We start from the raw sequence: 24,730 nt of genomic DNA, 5'->3' as shown, positions 1-24,730 counted from the left end.
TCTATGTAATTGGGCTACACCCATTATTATTGTACCTAAGTCCGATGGTAAGGTAAGATTGTGTGGTGATTATCCTCCAGAACCTGGTTTACGGTTACTTTATAATGTCCCCAATACATTGCCAAATGTAGAAGATTTGTTCACAACACTGACAGGTGGTCAGATCTTCTCAAAGTTGGATCTTACAAATGCCTACTTACAGCTTGAACTAGATGAGGAATCCAAGTCATGTTTGACTATAAATATTCATCTAGGCCTATATCAATTTAATAGCCTACTACTTGGAGTGTCTTCCGCCCCTGCCATATTCCAAGGGGTGATGAACCAGATTTTGCAAGGTATTGAAGGGGTAATATGTTATTTAGATGACATAATTTCAGCACCAAATAGGCAAATTCATAATAACATATTGAATGAAGTCCTCAAACGGCTAGAGAAGCACAGAGTACCAGTGTCTGCTCGCAATTGTGAGTTATTTCAAAACTCAGTGAAGTACTTAGGGTACAGAGTAGACAAAGATGGTTTACATCCAACCATGGGAAAGCTGGATGCAATCAGAAATGCACCCACTCCCAAGAATGTCACTGAACTTCGATCATTTTTGGGTCTTTTGAACTATTATGGGAAGTTCTTACCAAATTTGGCTACTGTATTACATCCACTGAATGAACTATTGAAAAACAGGTCCATTGGAAGTGGTCAGAAGAATGTGATACAGCATTCTAAGAGTATAAAAGAAAATTGGTGGAGAGCACCATGTTAGTTTACTATGATGTATCTAAGGAGATTAAGCTAGCATGTGATGCCTCTTTGTATGGAGTTGGAGCAGTGATCTATCATATATTACGTAGTGCGGAGGAGAGACCAATTGCTTTTGCTTCACGTACTCTCAGTGCCAGTGAGTGTAATTATGCGCAAATCGAAAGGGAAGCTTTGGCATTAATTTTTGAGGTCAAGAAGTTCCATAAATACTTGTATGGTCGTAAGTTTACTCTCTTTATGGACGATAAGCCCCTGACAGCAATCCTCCATCCAAAGTCTCCAGTTCCAACATTAGCTGCAGCCGAATGCAGAGATGTGCTTTGATTTTGTCAGCATATACATATGGTATTGAATACAGACGATCAGCTGATCACAGTAATGCTGATGCAATGTCTAGACTGCCTTCCACATCACAAGTTTCACCTGATAGGGAAAAAGTGATCTATTTTTCGTACATTGATGAACTGCCAGTCACAGCTGAAGAGATTGGTAGAGCAACCAAACGTGACCCAGTTATATCAAAGGTGTATGATTATATTGCAAATGGCTGGCCAAACCAGGTAACAGATAAAGATATTCATCCATTCTTCATTCATAGGAATGAATTATCAGTTGATAAAGATTGTATCATGTGGGATGCAAGAGTGGTTATACCAAATAAATTCAAGTCCAAATTATTAGGAGACCTCCATGACTAGCACCTGGGAATGTGCTTAACCAAGAGTTTTGCACGCAGTTACTTATGGTGGCCAGGTCTTGATAAAGATATAGAGTACATCGTCAGTCAGTGCACGACATGTCAATCAGTAAGCAAGAACCCATCATCAGTGCCATTACAGCTATGGAAATGGTCTCCCAGGGTGTGGCAAAGGCTACATATCGATTCTGCTGAGCTAGAAGGATAACAATTGTTCATTGTGATTGATAGCCATTTGAAGTGGGTTGAGGTGTTTCCAACGTGGAAAATAACAAGTAAAACATTAGACATTTTACAAAGATTATTTTCTTCATTTGGCCTCCCAGAAGAAATTGTTTCTGATAATGGACCACAATTTTGTTCAGAAGAATTTGCACAGCTCACAAGCAAAAATGGTGTGAAACATACCAAGGTGCCATCGTAACACCCTGCTTCGAATGGTGCAGCAGAGTGCAATGTACAAATTGTAAAACGAGCCCTCATCAAACAGATGTTGGATCCAAATCCAAAGAAATGACAGTTGTCATTGGACCACAAATTGGCTAATTTTCTAATTATGTACCGTAATACTCTTCACACAACTACTGGTAGAACACCAGCAGACTTGTTTCTCAAATAACAGCCATGAAACAGATTCTCGTTGTTAAAACCAAACTTGGCACAGTCTGTAGAAGAGACATAATTAAGACAGAAAGAGAATCATGATAGAGGCAGAGTAAAAGAGAGAAGTGTGAAATTAAATGAGAAGGTGAGAGTAAAGAACTATCACCATAAATGGTTAAAGTGGTTATTGTGATGTATGTAGCACTCAAATCACTGACTCCACACAGTCTGGTGTTGTAGTAACTGCTGTGACCTTGTCCTTTATTGTGTAACTCCAGAGTGCCCCTCAGGTGTGATGGGCAGCCTTTTATACTCTGTCTCGCAGGTACTTTCAGGTCTCCCACCACAGTGCCCCTTGTGGCGCATCATTGTAACCCCCCAGTTCCAAAAGCAAATTGCTGGTAACCTCAGCCTTGTTCGTCCTGGTTGATTTGTGAGTGTGAGTCCATGACCATCCACTTCCCTCTTTCCCCCCCATGTAGAGATTATGCTTGCGATCCGGTGCAAGCATGTGTATTTGCAGTCCTTACATGGGTGATACAAGTACACAAACATAATCTCCAGTAGAAAGCAGGTACACATAGACAGTACATTTGTATGATACATATAGATGCGTTGAAGAGTTATATCAAAAGGTTGCAGGTACACTGAACAGTTATTAAATCCCAGCTCCACTGGGCGAGGTGTGATGGCGGCATACTGCCCCTTTTTGCCCGAGGTAATGGGCTGCTCTGAGACAGGGTATGGCAACTAGTGCATTGTCTCTGTTCTCAGAAAATAGTTGCCTTTGCGGCTTGTCTGCAGCTGCTGAACAATTGCATAAATCACATAAAATCAGAAATCGCACTAATCCATTAGTCATGTTAGTCACAGATCCATCAACCCTTTTAACTGTGCATTGTGATATTAACTCTTTTCACCAATCATATCAATCATTATAATCACAGTAATCATTTTAGCATCAAAATATTAACTCTTGTCATAAATCACATCATCATACAAATCACAGTAATCATTTTGACTCACTCTTGCCCTTACAAAAGTCTCTTTGTGGGGACCGCCAACGGTGTAAGGCCCCTTTAAGACTCCCAGGTACAGTTCCCTTTTAAGACGCCATTTTGTTTTTCCCATGAGGTTTCTACTGGGCGCCGCCATTTTAGGTGCTCTGCTGGTGCCTGCCTGCATCTCTCTGCAGAACTCTGCTGCCACGAGACTCGCCGCTATCTTGAACTTGCCGCCATCTTGAACGCACCGGCCCCCGCACCGCCGCATCCTCCGGAGCACCCCACGCAGCTGACCTTTTTGCCCAGGAGCCGCCACACACACACACACGTCCTCCGGAGCCGACCTCCTCACTGCCGCAGCCGGTCCTGGATGAGCCCCGCTCCTCGGAGCACCGGCCCTCACGACGTCGCCGAGTGAGTCCCGCTCCCAAAACTGTCAATTCACCGCTCCTCCTGCTGCAAGCCCCGCGAATGGCCACCTCTGCCTGTGAACACGGGGGACAGCGGTCTGTGGAGGAATGAAGTCTTCACAGCTCCCACGGACCTTTCCCATCCATCTCCTGATGAGTAGCGTCGGCCCATCGCCTGCAATGATCCACAAAGGTAAACCATGCGTCTTGTCACCATGAGATACCTGCACATCTGCTTTGCCAAGAACAGGTATCAGCTCCTTGGTGTAGGTGCGCAGCTTCGCCGTGACCGGAACCAGTTTGGGTTGTGCAGCTGGGTTGATCCACAGTTTATCAAAAATTTCCTGACTCATCAGCGACTGACCCGACCCCATGTCCACTTCCATACTCACTGGGACTCCGTTAATCTTGACTTCCATAATCATTGGGGCCGAATCGTCGGTACAAGTATACAGTCCAAACGCATCATCTTCTTCTACCTGGGGCTGGGATGCCCGGCGACCCAAACCGCAATGCTCCTCACTGGATAGCAGATCATCTACCATCTCCTCAGCCACATGGTGAATCATGTTTCTTTTGCACATACGCTGAAGGTGGCCTTTCGTGTGGCAGGTATTGCACGTATACTCTGCAAACCTGTACTGGTGAGCCCCATGGCTTCCTCCGCAGCGCCAGCATGGTGCTACTTGATTAGCCCCCCTCGGCGGACTCTGAGTTCCAGGATCCTGAGGTCCATGCTCTCTGCCCTGGGCAGAGCCACGTTCTGCAGTTTTGTCCATGAAGGGCGCTATCCTGTGAATAGTACCTGCTGGATTCGAGATCGTGTGGATCATCTGTTTGGTGCTGCAAGTTGAGGTCATAAATGCCCGGCTGATGTTGATGGCTTGCTGCAGGCTGACTGTAGGTTCAGTAGATAGCAGCTTGTGAAGGAGACCCTCATGACCAATCCCCATAACAAAGACGTCTCGCAACGCCTCGTTAAGGTGTGTGCCAAAATCACACGGCGCCGCAAGTCTCCTGATGTCCGCAGCATATTTTGTGATATCCTGGCCCTCAGGTCTGCAGTGGTGGTAGAATTTGTGCCTGGCCATGAGGATGCTCTCCTTCGGTTTCAGTTGGTTACGAATGAGTTCAATCAGCTGCTCATATGACTTGTCCTTGGCGCTCACGGGTGCCAACAAATCCCTGACGAGACGGTAAACCTCATCGCCACAACTGGACAGCAATATTGCCTTACGCTTCTCTATCAGTGCGTTCGTGTTCCCTGTCAGGTCGTTTGCTATAAAAAAGTACTCGAGCCTTTCCATAAAGGCATCCCAGTCATTACCCTCTGTGAAATCCTTTAGCATGCCCTAAGTAGTCATGGTTGTGTGACGAGCTCGTCCATGTTCTCGTCGCCAATTTGTGATGTATGTAGCACTCAAATCACTGACTCCACACAGTCTGGTGTTGTAGTAACTGCTGTGACCTTGGTCCTTTATTGTGTAACTCCAGATTGCCCCTCAGGTGTGGTGGGCAGCCTTTTATACTCTGTCTTGCAGGTACTTTCGGGTCTCCCACCACAGTGCCTCTTGTGGTGCACCATTGTAACTATACATTTAATGTACATGGACAATACACAACAGTTACCAGGAAGAGTGGTGAAGATATGTGGTCCTCGTACATATTTGGTCAAGATGTTTGATCATGGACAGGTTAGGTTTGTTCACATCGATCATATTTTACCTACAGACGTGGAAGTAGTTGAAGGTGGGAATGATTCAATTATTTCTGACTCATCAGATAGTTTTGATACACTAGTAGCATATTCTACATCCAAGTCCAAGAGAAAGTCAGAATTTAAGTCTGAGTCTGAGTCAGGCAAACGAACAGTCTGAAGTTAGAGAGAATTCAAATGGAAATAAGGCATCCCTTTAAGGAAAACTTTCCTCAGGATCAGCCTCGAATGAGTCTAAATTCAACACCATGTTTGGAAGGTCCTGTTTGAGAGTGAAGGTATCCTCTTCGAAACAGAAAACAAATGGTTAAGCTTGATTTGTAAATATGGCTAAATAAGTCCAAATCTTTTGTTATGTATAACCATGCAAGTTATGTATAATGATTATTTTGTTATAATTACTTCTTCATTAAGGAGGGAGAAGTGTAATATATATAGCTCCACCTGTGGACTTCTGTGGCACTGCAACCAGTGCTGTTCATAATAAAGGGAACAGGTCATCTGACTCTGGTGAGTTCAGGTATGTTCTGCCATCTTAAGGTGGTGTGTGTTTTTGTGAGTTACTGAAAATATAACAATGCTCTAGAGTTTAGAAGAATGAGAGGTGATCTCATTGAAGCATACAAAACTCTTACAGGGCTTGACAGGGTAAATGCAGGGAGGATGTTTTCTCTGCCTAAGGAGTCTACAACCAGGGGTCACAGTTTCAGAATAAGGGGTCAGCCATTTAGGACTGAGATAAGGAGAAATTTCTTCACTCAGATGGTGGTGAATCTCTGGAATTATCTACCCCAGAGGGCTGTGGAGGCTCAGGGGCCGAAATTGGTGGCTTTTTCGGCGAGTTTTTTTGCCGCTCTCCCCTCGGTGACAGATTTCTCCAGGTCTGCATCTAGCGGAAGGGGAGTACCATCGGGAACTGCACGCTGATGGCCTCTGGTGGCCAAGTCGCATAAGTGACCTCCCGCCCGCCGAGCTACTATATTGGTGCGGGCGGGAGTTGGCGGCAGCAGGGGGAAGGACCGCTGCATGGAGGCAGGTCTAACCCCGACAGTAAGTAAGAAGACCTGCAAAAAAATGTTAGTGCACATTTTTTAATTTTATTTCTTTCAGAGTTTTACCTGTATGGGGTCCCCTGACGGTGTTATGGGGCTAGAATTTACCCAAAGCCCACCAGCGCCCGATTGCCGCCCAAAAGGCTGGGAAGATTATCGGCGGTGAAAACTTCCTGGAAAAATTTTTTTTAAATCAACCAAGCAAATGATATAGGCCTTGCACCCCCAATCTGGGCAAAACATTAATTCGTCGGGTGGGAAACTCAGTGTCTCAGTTAATTCCTCGGTTGGGACACTCAGTGTGTCAGTTAATTCCTCGGTTGGGACATTCAGTGTGTCAGTTAATTCCTTGGGTGGGACCCTCAGTGTGTCAGTTAATTTACACCTTTATTGTTTCCTTAACGTCTATAAATAGTTTCACGATTCTTTCTATTCTCCAACTGAGATGATCTGGAGTATGAACTTGGTGAATTTTTTTGCTCCACTCCTGCCTTTTTTATTTGCTTCAATTATCCAGTTCTAAAGCAGGACCTGGCCTGGAACAGTGACCCATCTGTTCTCCCCCTGGTGCTGACTGACCTATTTTATGTTTACAGCATTTTCCCAATTGTTTTTTTTCAATTTTCAGCCAGTGTTCAAGTACAACTGTGCAAATAAAATAGGTCTACCACTTTCATGCAATGTTCTATTAACTAGACAGGAGTCGTCGGCACCCAGAGCAGACAAACTTTCGATAATCGGCAAAAGAACCAAAGGGGGAATGAGGGGGGATTTTTTTTTATGCAGCAACTTGTTATGATCTGGAATGCACTGCCTGAAAGGGTTGTGAAAGCAGTAACTTTAGAAAGGGATAATAACAGAAAGATGTTGGAACTACTCAGCAGGTCCGGCAGCATCGGTGGAGAGAGGAACAGAGTTAAAGTTTCAGGTCGATGACCCTTTGTCAGAACTCTGAACTCACCCAGTGTCCTGTGCCTATGTTTAACCCACAACCAACCATCTCTAAAACAGATTATCTGGTCATTATCACATTGCTTTGTGGAATCTTTCATTGCTCAAATTGGCTGCTGCACTTCCAACATTACAACAGTAACTGCACTCCAAAAGTGCTTCAATCGCTGTTAAATTGGCTGAGGTTGTGAAAGGCGCTATATAAATGTAAGTTCTTTCTTTTCTTCCTGATTGCGGGTTGAGCTTGACCTTCATTTTTAGCAGCTACCGAAACACCGACCCGGGCACCTCAGTCCGGGATGATCAACCCGTCAGCTTTCTCTCCACAACCACCTAATAGGTGACATATTTTAAAATGCCATTACTTGGCAACCATTTGCTTATTAAAATCATTTTTACAAGCAAAGAGTTGGGAACTAAGCTTTGGTCGCATCTTATGGACTCACAATCCAGGGTTGGCATGCATTGGGTCTATTTGCTCGCAATTACTTCTACTTTTAGAATCGTAGACTGATACCGCACAGAAGGAGGCCATTCGCCCCATCGTGCCTGCAACTTTTCAATTGTTTTCAATCAACATATCAAAAAAAACAGATTATCGGGTCATTATCACATTGCTGTTTGTGGAAGCTTGCGTGCATAAATTGGCTGCTGTGTTTCTCACATTACAACAGTGACTACACTTCAAAAAGTACTTCATTAGCTTTGAAAGGCTCTATATAAATCCAAGTCTTTCTTTCTTATCCCATTCTGAGACACATTATATTTATTTGTTTTTAATCAGCATATTCTTAAAATCCAGACATTCGCCCCCACACGCCCACATATTTTTATTGTAGGTGGTGCGGTATAGTTGATGAAAAAAATCTAAGCAATGCACTATAACCTATTTTTAATTGCCAACATCTTGGTGATTTTCTTAAAGTGAGCGTGATAATATTTTATGTGGCTCGAGTCACAGTGACTGTCCAGAGGACGGAAAAGGACTCAGAGATTATTAATTTGTTTGTATTGTCATTGGTGGATGGGATTTACACGCTGCCTCGGGATTTTATCTTTCTACTGAGGACTTCAGGTCAACATGTTTTCTCCCTTTCGTAAGAACATAAGAAATAGGAGCAAGAATAGACCATTTGGCCCCTCGAGCCTGCTCCGCCATTCAATAAGATCATGGCTGATCTGATCATGGGCTCAGATTCCACTTCCCTGCCCTCCCCATAACCCTTTATTCCCTTATCGCTCAAAAATCTGTCTATCTCCGCCTTAAATATATTCAATGACCTAGCCTCCACAGCTCTCTGGGGTGGAGAATTCCACAGATTTACAACTTTCTGATAGAAGAAATTTCTCCTCATCTCAGTTTTAAATGGGCAGCCCATTATTTTGAGACTATGTCCCCTAGTTTTAGTTTTCCCTATGAGTGGAAATATCTTCTCTGCATCCACCTTGTCGAGCCCCGTCATTATCTTACATGTTTTAATAAGATCAACTCTCATTCTTCTGAACTCCAATGTGTACAGGCCCAACCTACTCAATCTATCTTCATACGTCAACCCCCTCATCTTCTGAATCAACCTAGTGAACCTTCTCTGAACAGTGTCCAATGCAAGTATATCCTTCCTTAAATACGGAGACCAAAACTGTAAGCAGTACTCCAGGTGTGGCCTCACCAATAACCTGTACAGTTGTAGCAGGACTTCTCTGCTTTTATACTCTATTCCCCTTGCAATAAAGGTCAACATTCCATTTGCCTTCCTGATTATTTGCTGTACCTGCACACTAACATTGTGTTTCATGCACTAGGACCCCCAGGTTTGCAGTACTTTGCAATTTTTTTCTCCATTTAAATTTCCTTGCAAAGACAATAACGCCGGAACTATTGAAGCTTTTATGAGAAAAATAAGATGTGCTGAGGCCCCCGCAGATGAAGTCTTTCTTCTGAAGAAAGATGACAAGTCTAAACACGATTTACTGAATCCATCATAATGAAACGTAATGAGATGCCAGGAAGAAAGAAATACAATTTCATTTGTTATGCAGATGAAAGCTGCCAAGAATCGCCTGTAAATCACATCAATTATTGCACATCCTCAGATTCGAATTCCAAGTGCGTGCTGGCCATAATAGATTATAAAAATGTTTAAAAGCGTTTGCATAAGATGAAAAGAATGGAGAACTAATGGAGTTAAGTCGAATATATAGTGCAATAAAATAATGATGAGTTGGGTCACTTGTGAATAGCAAAATGTAAAATTCAAATCTTTAACTGATCCTCTTTGTCTAATACTGAATTATTAGTCCTATTAATGAAACTGAGTGGCATACATCTTCTGTGCATTTTTACTACCACTTTGATACTCACTTGTACTGCAAACTCCTGTTGCTGCAGTGGGCTGACTCACTCGTCATTTAAAGGGCACAGTTTTGCATGCAGATTTGTGTGTGTGTTGTGCATAGTTAATGGGTTTCAAGGACCGATACTGAAACAGGGGTAGAAATTCATACAAAAGCAAAATACTGCGGATGCTGGAATCTGAAATAAGAACAGAAAATGCTGGAAATCTCAGCAGGTCAGGTAGCTTCTGTGGAGAGAGAAACAGAGTTAACTTTTCAGGTCTGTGGCCCTTTGTCAGAACTGACGAATATTCGAAATAAACAGATTCTTAAGGAGCACTGAAAGGGGGAGGGGAGGCAAGAACAAAAGGGAAGGTCTATTATAGGGTGGAAGGCAGGAGCGATTAGAGAGACAAAAGAGGGTGATGGGCCGAATTGAGAAGATAATGGCAGAAATGAGAAAAAGATTAGTTTAGAAAAGTGAATGGCGGAATAATTACCAGCTGCCATGGGAAACACAGAGAGAGAAAAAAATACATAAGAGCAAAATATGGGCAGAGGTTATGATCTGAATTGTTGATCTCGATGTTGAATCCAGAAGGCTGTAAAGTGCCTAAATGAGGTGCAGATCCTCGAGCTTGCATTGAGCTTCATTGGAACAGTCATCGACCTGAAACGTCAAGTCTGTTTCTCGCCACAGATGATGCCTGACCCACTGAGATTTCCAGTATTTTCTGTTTTTATGGTAGAAATTCATCTTGGGCGTCAGGCAAAAAACGGTGGGTATCGCATTGGTGACCCGTTAAATCGTTATGAGGTTGCACAAGATGGAGACTTGTTTATCGATGTATTATCAATAAGGTTAACACTGTGTATATACATGCTGGCACCACTAGAGGGTGCAACTGGTGGAGACCGGGGGTTTCCTGCCCTGGTGACAGGGCCCAGTATAAAAGGCTGCACACCATGTTTGTGCCTCACTCTGGAGTTTGGAATAAAGGACCAAGGTCACTACAGTTTGAGTATAACATATTGCCTCATGGAGTCATTCATAAGTACATTACGGACATAATACATAGAATCATAGAAATTTGCAGCATGAAAGGAGATCATTCAGCTCATCGTGTCCATGCCGTCTGACAAAGAGCTCTCTGGCCGAATCCCATTTTCTAACTCTTGGTCCACAGCCCTGTAGGTTACGGCACTTCTAGTGCACATCCAGGTACTTTTTAAATGTGGTGAGGATTTCTGCCTCTATCATCCTTTCAGGCAGTAAGTTCCAGACCCTCACCATCCTTTGGGTGAAGACATTTCCCCTCAAATCTCCTCTAAACCTTATACCAATTACTTTAAATCTATGCCCCCTGGTTGTTGACCCCTCTACGAAGGGAAATAGGTCCTTCCTATCCACTCTATCTGGGCCCCTCATAATTTTATACATCTCAATAAGGTCTCTCCTCAGCCTATGACAAATTTCTACTGGGTAGAATAAAGATGAGAAAAGCTGGGGTTGTTCTCCTTCGAGCAGAAAAGGTTAAGGGGTGATTTAATAGAGGCATACAGAATTATGATGGGCCCTGATAGAGTAAATAAGGAGAAACTGTTTCCACCACAGGAGGGTCAGTAACCAGAGGGCGGGGTTTAAGGTGATTAATTGGCAAATGAACCAGAGGGGAGATGAGGAGATTTAGTTTTCAAGCAGCGAGCCCTTGTTATGATCTGGAATGCGTTGCCCGATAGGGTATTGGAAGCAGATGCATCAGTAACTTTCAAAATGAAAATTTGGCAGTGCTACGGCGAACAGGCATGGAGAGCCGGACTAAATAGACAGCTTTTTTCTTTCAGTTAAGTAGCATCAGAAACCTTAAGAAATAGAAGCAGGAGTAGGCCATTTGGCCCCTCAAGCCTGCTCCACCATTCAATAAGATCATGGCTGATCTGATCATGGATTCAGCTCCACTTCCCTGCTCGCTCCCCATAACCCTATATTCCCTTATTGTTCAAAAATCTGTCTTATCTCCGCCTTAAATATATTCAATGACCCAGACTTCGCAGCTCTCTGGGGCAGAGAATTCCATAGGTGTACAACCCTCTTGAGAGAAAAAAATTCTCCTCATCTCAGTTTTAAATGGGCGGCCCCTTATTCTGAGACTATGTCCCCTAGTTTTAGTTTCCAGTTGAATCTGCTGTTTACATAAATTTGAACATGTTAATTAAGCACTCTAGTGTTTGAATGTATCAGCATTTTCTTTGCAATCACTAGCTACGCAGAATTGTGTGTTATGTTTTTAACCTGCATAATTGCGGTGAAACTTCATTAAGTCTATACATAAGACAAACTTTTTAATTCTTATTCACATTTTACTTCAATTACTGAAGTTAAAAAATTATGGGTCTCTTTCTTTTTTGACCTTAACTTGATATGAGTAGAAATATCCTCTCTGCATCCACCTTATCGAGCCCCCTCACTCTCTTATATGTTTCAATAAGATCACCTCTCATTCTTCTAAACTCCAATGTGTATAGGCCCAACCTACTCAACCTATCTTCATACCCCCTCATCTCCAAAATCAACCTAGTGAACTTTCTCTGAACAGCCTCCAATGCAAGTATATCCTTCCTTAAATACGGCGACCAAAATAGTACGCAGTACTCTAGGTGTGGCCTCATCAATACCCGAGGCAGTTGTAGCAGGACTTCTCTGCTTTCATACTCTATCCCCATTGCAATAAAGGCCAACATTCCATTTGCCTTCCTGATTACTTGCTGTATCTGCATACTAACTTTTTGTGTTTCATGCACAAGGACCCTAGTCCATCTGTACTGCAGTACTTTGCAATTTTTCTCCATTTAAATTATAATTTGCTTTTCTATTATTTCTGCCAAAGTGAATAACCTCACATTTTCCCACATTATACTCCATCTACCAAATTTTTGCCCACTCACTTAGCCTGTCTATATCCCTTTTCAGATTATTTGTGTCCTCCTCACAATTTGCTTTGCCACCCATCTTTTTGCATCTTCAGCAAACCTGGCTACATTATCAAAGTTCTTTTTGGTACTCCAAGTGTGGTCTAAGGTTCGATTCAGCATCCCAACGGTCACCACACGTTAAAAAAATCCACGCACAGCATCTTCCACCCCTGGAGTTCAGGACAGGAATATCGGGTCCTCCATTGAAACATCTGTGAACTCATCCCTTTTGGTGTGGAAGCAAGTCATCCTTGTTCGAGGCACCGCCTATGATGATGATGACAGCGTCTCTACTTTTCAATTCTGCCCCTCTAGAGATAAACCCTAGTGCTTGGTTTGCTTTTTTTATGGCTGGATTCTGAGCTGGAAGTGCGCATGCCCACCATGTTGGTACAGACATCAAAAGAGGCGTCCAGGGCCCCCACCTGAAACAGGCGTTAGACCCTTTGCATTTGCTAATAATGGGCCTAACACCTGCTTGATGCCTCCTTTGCCATATTAGTTTGCCCTTGAGTTCAGCCAGCGGCAGGTTTAGCAAAGTTTAGGAAAACATGGTCTGCAGGCGGCCTAACTAGTGGATCCTTACAGGGACCCCAGCAAACTGCCACCAAGTAGTTATGTCTTTAAACCAATTTCTGGGCCATAACCTTTAGAAGTAAAATTGATCCCTCTTCCTTTTCTCAGCTGCCCCATTTGCAGCCTGGTTACCGGTCAGGGTATTGCATTGATCAATGGTTTAGCACCAAAGATTGTTGGATTTTATACAACCTCCTAGTGTGCACAAGGGAACTAGACAACTACTTAAGTTGGTAGTTGGAGGTTTTCTACGCCATAGGCTTTCAAAGCATGGAGCAGGATAGTGGGGCTGTGACAGAATCCCACAGGTAGCCCAAAAGCATCAGACTGCTGCTCAAATATCATCTAATTTCTACACCTTGACCTATTAACTCGCGCACTAATCATTTCTGTAATTATAGCAGTTACTTTCTCCTTTGGGTAGTTAATGCTACCTTTAGGAAGTTACCTCTGGGAGTGTTTCAATATTTATACGGCTTTTCCCAATATTTCCCAACATGGCTGCCTTATTCTAAATTAATTTGACCCTAACTCGGCGGCTGGAACACCGGATTGACACCCTGCCCAACATCACACTCTGTTGACTATGGGAAGGCGGAGCACCTCGAGGATGGGCGTGTTGAGCAACCAATGGCAGGAGTGTGGGGATGGGAGGTCATGTGATGGAACCTCCAGGATTACATTCAACCACACAATTGGCGACCTGCGTGTGGAACTTTGCCAGGAGGAAACATGCGTTGTAGAATTGGCCCGATAATGTCGCAGTCTGACCTTTACCGCGTGTTCCCACCGAGTGAAAGCCCCGGAATGCAGGAGTGAGCGGATGTTAATTAACTTTCTAAATGCTCCGCTAGCTCCTTGGGATGCTCTTGGTCTGGAGAGACCCTTTCGAGGACACCATCCTTTCCAGGACAGTCCCACAGGAGCCAGTGGCTCACCACCAAGAATGGTAATCACCCCATCCCCAGGATTTGGGACAGAGTCTACAATGAGCAGCAGGGGCCTGGGAGGGATTCCCCTCCCCCACATGTGTGCTGACAGAACAGCCCTCCAGGAATTTCAGGGCCCATATCTTACAAGATATTGCAAATAGAACCATTTTTAGTGCGTATTTGCTATCCTTTAATCCTCTTGATGCCTTGATGCACTAGAGTGAGGAATCAAACTGCTCCCTGGCTATCCTATAACATTACATAAGAACATAAGAAATAGCAGCAGGGGTAGGCCATTTGGCTCCTTGAGCCCACTCCGCCATTCAATAAGATCATGGCTGATCTGATCCTGGGCTCAGCTCCACTTCCCTGCCCGCTCCCCATAATCCTTCACTCCCTTGTCGTTCAAAAATCTATCTATCTCTGCCTTAAATATATTCAATGACCCAGCCTCCATTGAGCATATTTAAGGTGGAGATAGACATTGCTCTCTCTGTGATTTGGAGTGCTTTCCAACCGCCTTTCTGTTCTCTGTGGAAAAAAATAATTGGTTTCCATTTGGCACCCCCCCATAACTGACTGCGTTCTCCTGCTCCTCTGGGACCCACTAAAATAATTTGGTACTTACTAATCGTGGGCTTCTTCAGTTCCATCGTCTGTGGAACTAACTGGAGCTTGCACTGCGCAGACTCCGACCAGTTGCAACCCAAGATGACAATCGGGTCCTATTTACGTCCGAGGACCGCGATTTCCAGATTAAAAGGGGCCTAGCATCTGAAACAGGCGGGTGCTTTGGACACCCGCTGGTAGGCCCCCTTTCAAAGTGGAGCCGGCAGCATCGCCGGTGTGAGCGGCGGCGAGGAGGCAACCAACTCCAATGTGAGGCTGTTACCGACGCTGTGGGCAATACAAAACCCACCCCCTTTATTAAAAATGTCACTTACATACAAATATCCTCTCTTATTACGAGTGTCCTCTCTACACTTGGAATAGCCTGCACTTGGATCTGTGAATAAAGTTGCAAATACGTTGATCCAGGAAATGTATGTGCTGTTAACATATTACCCCACAGGCGGTATAGTACCAATTAGAACACAAGAACATAAGAATTAGGAGCAGGAGTAGGCCTTTCGGCTCCTCAAGCCTGCTCCGCCATTCAATGAGACCATGGCTGATCTTCTACCTCAACTCCACTTTCCTGCACTATCCCCATATATCTTGACTCCCTTAGTTTTCAAAAATCTATCGATCTCTCTCTTGAATATACTCAACGACTGAGCCATCACAGTTCTTAACCTTTAAGACACAACCTGCAGCAGAAGATGGAACTCAATCCCAATATTTCACACAAATAATAGTGGAAATCTGGAACTCGCTTCCCCAAAGGGCTTTGGATGTGGGGACAACTGGAACTTTCAGGACTGAGATCAATAGGTAAGGGTATAGAGTAAATGGAGTTGAGGAACAGATCAACCATGATCTACTTGAATGGTGGGGCAGACCCAAGGGGCTGAATGGCCTCCTCCTGCTCCCATGTTGCTCTGTTACTATTAAGTATGTACTGTATTTACGAATGACTCCACAAGGCAATGTGTTGTACTCAAACTAAAGTGACCTTGGTCCTTTATTCCAAACTCCAGAGTGAGGCACAAGCATGATGTGCAGTCTTTTATACTGGGCCCTGCCACCAGGGCAGGAAACCCCCAGTCTCCACCAGTTGCACCCTCTAGTGGTGCCAGTATGTATACAGACAGTGTAAACCTTATTGACAGTAGATCAGGTAAACAAGTCTCCATCTTATGCAACCACACAGTGACTATACAGCGAGTATATTTATAGTCTGCATATACAACATCACTCTCCCCCAAGTCCTTTGTGCCAATTACCTTTGCATTATGTGCTCTGGCTTAGCTCTCCCCAGACTTGAGTGCCAATAGCCCTTGCACCTTTGTCTGTGCTTTGGCTTGGCTCTCTCCCTGTTAACCCCCAAGTCCTTTTGCCACAATATTGCGTGGTGGTTACCAGATTGGATGGTTTGATGATACAGTGGAGGTTCCAGTGGGTTCTGGGTGTGATCCATGTGTGTGTCCATGGCTACATACATCCATTTCCCCTCCCCCCCCCTCCACCGACAGCGAGACCATGCAGCTGGCCCGTTACATTAACATACAGGATCGGACACAGTGCAAGTACAAAGAAAGGAAGAAAAAAACATTTATTTTTACAGTTTGTATCATGACACCTTGGTTCAGTGACTTACATTCATTACGTTTTATGGTCATGCGCCAGGATTGGATAGATTGTATTCATGGTTCAGGCATGGTCAGTACTGAGATAGCAGTACAGGTATGCGAGGAGGCTGGTTCCAGAGCAACTGGATGAGGTCCTAGTCGTATGATGACGGCGCTAGCAGGGTGGGCTAGGTTCACTCCCCTTGCCAGGACTCAGGGCTTTTGCCGTTGCCTGGTGGTGGGCAGAGCCACAGATGTGTGTGGCCTCCCTGTCCTCCTTTGAGGGCTGCAGAATCTTCTGCCTGCTCTCTAACAGTGCTGGGAACCTGGCTGTTCCAGGTCCCGTTTGGTTCTGACCTTTCGCTCCCAGACATGGCTGAGGTAGCGACTGGGTCTGGGGGCTGCGCCGCCTCCACCCGGGTGATGGGCAACGGCGGCCGACTGCGCATATTGCGCAGTTTTCGTTTCCAGGTCCGTGGCGAATAGTGCCATCGGGTACCTGCAGCGTGGGATAGACCTGGGGCAGGATATCAGGATCAGTGCCTTCATCCTCCTGAGATCGCTCACTTGTTACTTTTGGGGACACTCTATTCCCGACATCTCGCAACAACATTTTGTTCTTTACATTGGGACTGGTACCGACAATTCGCAATAACATTTTGTTCACAACCTTAATCGGTTAGTTACATTGATTGCCATGTATACAATGTCTCTTAAGGTTCAGTCGGTTGCAGGTCTCCTTTAAGAGAACCCTTCTGGCTGTACCCCAGTCAACTCCACACGTTGGTCCCTCAGCATTGCACCTCATGATATTGCCGCGGCCATCTTTTTTTTCAGCCACGCTGCGCCTTGCTGCAGCAGGGATGCCATCTTGCCTCTGTCCTCGAGGTTGACTGCCTTGATTCTTCTGTCCCACGATTCTGCCACAAAAGCTGGAAGAGTGCCTGTGAATTTGATCTTCCTCCCCAGGAGTCCTGCCACTGGAGCCAGGAAGGTACTTTTAGGTCGTTCCGATCGGATCATTGCCACACAGTCATGATGGACGGTCTGTGCCTCAGGTGCTACGCTGGTCTGTTCTCTGGTACCTGGCCCAAGTGAAGGTGAGGTTTTGCTCTGCCTCTGAGCATGGGGGACATCGATTGCTGGAGTGAAGAGGTCTTCCCATTTCCACTGGATCTTTTCCATCCACCTTCTTCCAAGCAGCGTTGGACCATTACCTGCAACAATCCACAGAGGTAACTTGTGTATCACGCCATTATGGATTACACTTACTTCCAAACTACCAAGGACTGGGATCAGCTTCTTGGCATAGGTGCGCAACTTTTCCTGTACTGGAACCAGCTCGGGTCATTTTTCGTTCCATAGCCTCTCAAAGGCATCGTGGCTCATCACTGACTGGCTCGCTCCCGTGTCCACTTGCATGAAGACTGGAATGCTGTCTATCTCGACTTCCATCTTCACTGGAGGACAATCGGTGGTGCAGGTATACACTCCATACTCTTCTTCTTGGGGCTGAGCTGCCTCTCTGGCCAACTCATTATACGCCCCGCTGGATTCAAAGTCATCTACCGACTCTATCTACTAGAGATCATGGGGTATGGAGAGAAAGCAGGAAAGGGGTACTGAGGGAATGATCAGCCATGATCTCATTGAATAGCGGTGCAGGCTCGAAGGGCCGAATGGCCTACTCCTGCACCTATTTTTCTATGTTTCTATGTTTCTATGACTCCTCTGCTAGACGGTGAGTCGTATTTCTTTTACACATATGCTGGAGGTGGCCCTTCGTGTTACAGGCTTTGCATACGTACTCAGCAAACCGACACTGGTGAGTCCTATGGTTTCCTCCTCAACGCCAGCATGTTGCTACTCGATTAGCACCCCTTGGCGGTCTCTGAGTTCTGGAACCCTGAGGTCTGTGCTCTCTGCTCTGGGCAGAGCCATGTTCTACATTCTTGCCTGTGAAAGGCACCATTCTATGTACAGTACTTGCCGGGCTTGAGTCCACAGGATGAATGATTTGCTTGGTGCTGCAGGTCGAGTCATGAATGCCTGACTGATGCTGATGTCCTTCCGCAGGTTGACTGTGGTGTCGGCAGATAATAGCTTGTGAAGGAGGCCCTCATGGCCGATTCTCATAACGAAGATGTCTCGCAATGCTTCATTGAAGTGCGTGCCAAAATCATATGGTGCCGCAAGTCTCCTGAGGTCAGCAGCATATTTTGCAATCTCCTGCCCCTCAGGTCTGCGGTGAGTGTAGAATCTGTACCTGGCCTTGGTTTTAGTTGGTCACGAGTTAGTTCAGTCAACTCATCCTATGTCTTATCCTTGGCCATTGTAGGTACCAGCAAGTCCCTGACGAGGTGGTAGACCTCGGGCCCACAACTGGTCAGCAGTATAGCCTATCGCTTCTCCACCAATGTGTCCATCTCCCCTGCCAGGTCGTTTGCCACAAAATATAGCTCGAGCCTCTCTGTGAAGGCATCCCAATCATCACCCTCTGCGAAGTCTTTTAGTGTGCCAAAGGTAGCCATAATCACGTGAAAGTCCGTATACCCGTCGCTAGTTATTATGTCTGTATGTACTTATGAATGACTCCATGAGGCAATGTGTTGTACTCAAACTGTAGTGACCTTGGTCCTTTATTCCAAACTCCAGAATGAGGCACAAGCATGATGTGCAGTCTTTTATACTGGGCCCTGCCACCAGGGCAGGAAACCCCCCGGTCGCCACCAGTTGCACCCTCTAATAGTGCCAGCATGTATATACACAGTGTAAACCTTATTGATAGTACATCAGGTAAACAAGTCTCCATCTTATGCAACCACGCAGTGACTACACAGAGAGTACATCCATAGTCTGCATATACAACAGTTACCTTATTTTCCTGTATGCATAGGGAGACATGTCAGTTCGGTTGCCTTCTCTGAGGTAGAAGACCCTGGGTATAATTTTGTCATTGTGCGATAGTGTAAAACAACAACAACAACTTGTATTTATATAGTGCCTTTAACATAGTAAAACGTCCCAAGGCGTTACACAGGAGCATTATCAAACAAAATTTAACATCGAGCCAAATAAGGAGATATTAGGGCATGGAATGGACTGGTCAATTCAATCCGGAGAAGTGTGAGGTAATGCATTTGGGGAGGGCTAACAAGGAAAGGAAATACACAATAAATGGTAGGACACTGAGATGTGTAGAGGAACAGAGGGACCTTGGAGTGCATGTCCACAGATCCCTGAAGGTAGCAGGACATGTAGGTAAGGGGATTAAGAAAGAATACGGGATACTTGCCTTTATTAGCCGAGGCATAGAATATAAGAGCAGGGAGGTTATGCTTGAACTGTATAAAACACTAGTTAGGCCACAGTTAGAGTACTGCATGCAATTCTGGTCACCACATGACAGGAAATATATGATTACACTAGAGAGGGTACAGAGGAGATTTATTAGGATGTTGCCTGGACTGGAGAATTTTAGCTATGAGGAAAGATTGGATAGGCTGGGTTGTTTTCTTTGGAATAGTGGAGGCTGAGGGGAGACCTGATAGAGGTGTATCAAATTATGATGGGCCTAGATAGAGTGGATAGGAAGGACCTATTTCCCTTAGCAGAGGGGTCAATAACCAGGGGGCATAGATTTAAAATAATTGGTCGGAGGTTTGGAGGGGACTTGAGAAATTTCTTCACATAGAGGGTTGTGGGATCTGGAACTCATTGCCTAAAAGGATGGCAGAGGCAGAAACCCTCACCACATTTTTAAAGTATTTGGATGTGCACTTGAAGTGCTGTAACCTACTGGGTTATTGACCAAGAGCTGGAAAGTGGGATTAAGCTGGGTAGCTCTTTTTCGACAGGCACGGACATGATGGTCGAATGGCCTCCTTCTGTGCTGTAAATTTCTATGATGCCATGATGATCAAAAGCTTGGTCAAAGAGATAAGTTTTAAGGAGCACCTTAAAGGCAGAGAGAGCGAGACGAAGAGTTTAGGGAGGGAATTCCAGAGCTTAGGGCCTCAGTAGCTGAAGGCACGGCCGCCAACGGTGGAGTGATTATAATCAGGGATGCGAAAGAGGTCAGAATTGGAGGAACGCAGATATCTCGGAGGGTCATAGGGCTGAAGGAGATTATAGAGATAGGGAGGGTGTGAGGCCATAGAGCGATTTGATGAGAATTCTATAATCTTGACGTTGCTCAAACAGGAGCCTGGGTAGGTCAGCGAGCACAAGCAGGCGATATCGAATCAGTCGCCTGTTATACCGCTCACCCGATTTTCATATCCATTGACGTCACGGGTTCTGAGCCCACTTTAGGACTGAGTGCCTAATCAATATTGTCAGAGGTGTCGTTCTTTGGCTGAGACCTTAAACCGAGGCCCTGTCTGCCTGTTCCGAGGGGCCGTAAAAGATTTTGTGAAACTACCTCTGAAGAAGAACAGAGGAATTCTGGTGGTGACCCAACCAAAGCAGATTTATCTCAGATGCTGTTGGTGTGACCTTTGCTGTACACAACTTGGCTGCAGCATTTACCCTCAAGGCAACAGTGACTGACTACACTTCAAAAGTAATTCATCGGCTATGAAGCCTGTCCTGAGGTTGTGAAAGACACTTTATAAATTAAAGTGCTTGCTTTCCCATACCTCGGAATGGACCAATGACTTTCGCATTTTTATATTTACTGCTTGTGCATCTTCTCTTGGTTCACTTGTTAAATCATTTTCATTTTAAGTGGAAACATCTTGATATTGAGTAGAGAATTTAAAAGTGGATTTTGTCACAATGATGACCTGATTTGTAATAGCACTGAGTGTTGTAAAGGACTGGAGTTACAACAGTTTGGCTACTTTACGACATACTGTGCTATTACAATCTATTTGAATACATTTTATAGCTAACTATCCATAACCTGAACATGTTCGCTATCAGTCCAAACTATGTAGAAAATCAGCACTAATGTCATCTGCCCCAATGTATCTGGGGTGCTCTGAGTGATTTGAGAGGTATATTTCAATCATATGCTGAATTTGGACCAACATTCCTCAATTTCATAGAATCATTGAATCATAGAAGTTTACAGCACGGAAGGAGGCCATTTCGACCCATCGTGTCCATGCTGGCCAATAAGAGGCTATCCAGCCTAATCCCACTTTCCAGCTCTAGCTCTGTAGCCTTGCAGGTTTCAGCATTTCTCCTGTAGCTGAAAGGCCATTACATCATAGCCCCTCCATTACCTTTGCTCTTGGTATGCACTAACTTACATCAGCTCAGCGATTCTAGAGGGTGGGTCTCATAAGAACAAATGTCCACATCAGTACAAAAAAAGAAAAGAGTCTTGCATTTATATAGCACCTTTCAGAAACTCAGGATATCCCAAGGTGTGTTACAGCCAATGAAGTGTAGTCTCTGTTGTAATATAGGGAAACCCCCCCAAAAGTTTGTCACTATCCTCCACCTTCTCCACGATGACATGCAAGCCTGACCAACGGATCCACCACAGACCCAATCCACATTCAGACCGGGATCAAGCAGGACTGCATCATCTTCTCAATCTACCTCACTGTAATGCTGCATCTCATGCTCAACAAGCTTCCTGCTGGAGTGGAACTAAACTATAGAACCAGTGGGAACCTGTTCAACCTTCGTCGTCTCCAGGCTAGATCCAAGACCGTCCCATCCTCTGTCATTGAATTACAGTACACGGACACTTGCATCTGCGAACGTTCAGAGGCTGAACTCCAAGCCATCGTTAACATCTTCACCGAGTCGTACGAAAGCATGGGCCTTACACTAAACTTCCGTAAGACAAAGGTCCTCCACCAACCTGACCCCGCCACATAGCACTGCCCCCCAATCATCAAAATCCACGGCGCGGCCTTGGACAAGGTGGACCACTTTCCATACCTCGGGAGTCTACTATCAGCAAGGGCAGACATCGACGACAAGGTCCAACACCGCCTACAGTGCACCAGCGCAGCCTTCGGTCACCTGAGGAAGAGAATGTTCGAAGATCAGGCATCAAGCTTATGGTCTACAGGGCTGTAGTGATACCCGCCCTCCTGTATGGCTCAGAGAAGTGGACCATATACAGTAGATACCTCAAATTGCTGAAGAAATACCACCAACGATGTCTCCGCAAGATCCTGCAAATCCCCTGGGAGGATAGACGCACCAACGTCAGTGTACTCGCTCAGGCCAACATCCTCAGCATCGAAGCACTGACCACACTCGTCCAGCTCCGTTGGGCGGGCCACATTGCCTGCATGCCCGACAAAAGACTCCCAAAGCAAGCGCTCTACTCGGAACTCCTACACAGCAGGCGATCCCCAGGAGGGCAGAGGAAACCTTTCAAGGACGTCCTCAAAGCCCCCTTGATAAAGTGCAACATGCCCACTGACACCTGGGAATCCTTGGTCAAAGACCACCCTAAGTGGAGGAAGAGCATCCGGGAGGGCACTGAGCACCTCAAGTCTCATCGCAGAAAACAAGCGCAGGCAGCGGAAGGAGCGTGCGGCAAACCAGACTCCCCGCCCACCCTTTCCTCCAACGACTATCTGTCCCACCTATGACAGAGACTGTAATTCCCATATTGGACTGTACAGCTATCTGAGAACTCACTTTTAGAGTGGAAGCGAGTCTTCCTCGATTTCAAGGGACTGCCTATGATGATGGGGTAGGGAAAGCAGCAGTCATTCTGTGCACAGCAAGCTCCCACGAACAGCAATGTGATCATGACCAGATAATCTGTTTTTTCATGGTATTGGTTGAGGGTCAAACATTGGCCAGGACACCGGGGAGAGCTCTGCTGCTCTTCTTCGAAACAGTGCCATGGGATCTTTTACATCCACCTAACAGAGCAGACATTGTCTTGGGTTTAACATCTCATCTGAAAGGCAGCACCTCCAACTGTGCAGCACTCTCTCAGCACTGCACTGGAGTGTCAGCCTAGACTTTTGTGCTCAAGTCCCTGGATTGATACTATGCACCCACAACCTTGTGACTCAGAGGCGCACCTTGGGGGGGGGGGGGGGTGATGCCAGCGACATCGTCGGGGGGGGGACATGAACTGGGCTGCCGGCCGCTCGCGATGCGTTAGTTAAAGGGGAGGTGGTGGCCATGTTAAAAAAAAAAATTCTGTTTTTCTCCGCCGCCCCATTAGTGCCGTGATTACGGGCTCGGTGCCGCGATTATTCAGCCCGGAACGCTGCTTGATGCCAGGCTGTTGGCATGGCAACCCTCGCTCCCCGGTGGTCCAAGGAGGCCCGGATCATCCGTACAGAGTTTGCAGCTTGGGCCCTTCACTTTAATGAAGGCGAGAGCCCCTCCTACGCGGCAGCGCACGCTCCCGCCCGCCCGCCGCACTACACCCGCAAAAAGGAAGTAGAACGCGTTATTTAGCACTACATCCCTAAACATATAAGATTGTGAGGGGGCTTGACAGGGTAGATGCAGAAAGGATGTTTCCCCTCGAAGGGGATTCTCGAACTCGGGGGCAGAGTTTCAGAATAAGGGGTTGCCCATTTAAGACAGAAATGAGAAGTAATTTCTTCACTCAGAGGTTCATGAAACTGTGAAATTCTCTGCCCCAGAGAGCTGTGGAGGCTGGGTCATTGAATATATTTAAGGTTGATATAGACAGACTTTTGAGTGATAAAGGAGTCAAGGGTTATGGGGAGCAGGCAGGGAAGTGGAGTTGAGGCCAAGATCAGATCCGCCATGATCTTATTGAATGGCGGAGCAGGCTCGAGGGCCATAGGGCCTACTCCTGCTCTTATCTCGGGGGCGGTACCCTGAATTTTTCGAGCAAGGTGGGACGTCCCCGCCTGGCACAGAATGTCCCGCCTCACGGATGTTACTGCCCCCGAACTGGCACCATGCCGATAGTTGTCAAACAGACAGTTCTATTAGAAGGTCAGAACTGTACAAAGGCTATCTTATATGCTAACACTCAGTACCAAGCTTGGAAATTTGGGTTGATTTTTTGGCACTCTGCAGATATTGCCCGTTTCAATTGATCCTGCAAAAATTGTCACTTGACTGCAAAATGGAGACCCGAACATAAAATGGAGATCGAAAACAACTTCACCTAGCATAGATAATATAACAGAACAATATGTGCTGTGGTATCTAAAAATATCGTTATCAGCAGGTTAATAAAACAACATGCAAGGTGCTTGTGCTTTTGTTAGTGCTTGTCCGTCATCGGGTTAGTATGATTTCTCACCATTGTGAGTGGCCCACTGACACTGATGCCCTCCACAATGGGCCCAAACCTTTCTGTGCTTTACCAGTCTGCAAATAAACCAGCACTACCTGTTTCCTCGCTATGTATAATCTTGTGCCACGATGGGCAAGCGAACTGACTTGAGGCTTTATGCTCCAGTAAATGTTTTTCCCTCACATTTACTTTGGTAAGAAGTAGTTCCTGGTGGTGAAATCTGTAGTATTCGGAAAAAAAAGAAAGGTTTTCATTTATATAGCACCTTTCACA

The 24,730-nt window shown here is 45.5% G+C and overlaps 1 protein-coding gene across 6 annotated transcripts in view; it reads right to left on the bottom strand.

Annotated features, from left to right (window-relative positions):
• Positions 1-24,730, bottom strand: part of LOC139280076 (uncharacterized) — a 161,031-nt gene that overhangs the window by 80,969 nt on the left and 55,332 nt on the right. For 2 of the 6 annotated variants that reach the window (XR_011596612.1, XR_011596614.1), the window contains one exon: positions 24,553-24,677. The exons of 1 other annotated variant lie outside the window; for it this stretch is intronic. Coding sequence is in view for 3 of the 5 variants with exons in the window: in XM_070899566.1 (XP_070755667.1) it covers positions 3,503-4,825 (1,323 nt within the window). In the remaining 2 variants the exon portion in view is untranslated. Of the gene's footprint in view, positions 1-2,311; positions 5,479-22,143; positions 22,228-24,552; positions 24,678-24,730 lie in introns of those variants that run through there. 3 more of the 6 variants (XM_070899566.1, XM_070899565.1, XM_070899567.1) reach the window with 3 other exon arrangements.

Source organism: Pristiophorus japonicus, chromosome 14 (genome assembly GCF_044704955.1).
Source record: "Pristiophorus japonicus isolate sPriJap1 chromosome 14, sPriJap1.hap1, whole genome shotgun sequence".
NCBI classification, from domain to species: Eukaryota; Metazoa; Chordata; class Chondrichthyes; family Pristiophoridae; genus Pristiophorus; species Pristiophorus japonicus.
Note: the sequence above shows the minus strand (reverse complement) of the source record. Positions and strands in the feature narration are given on the sequence as shown.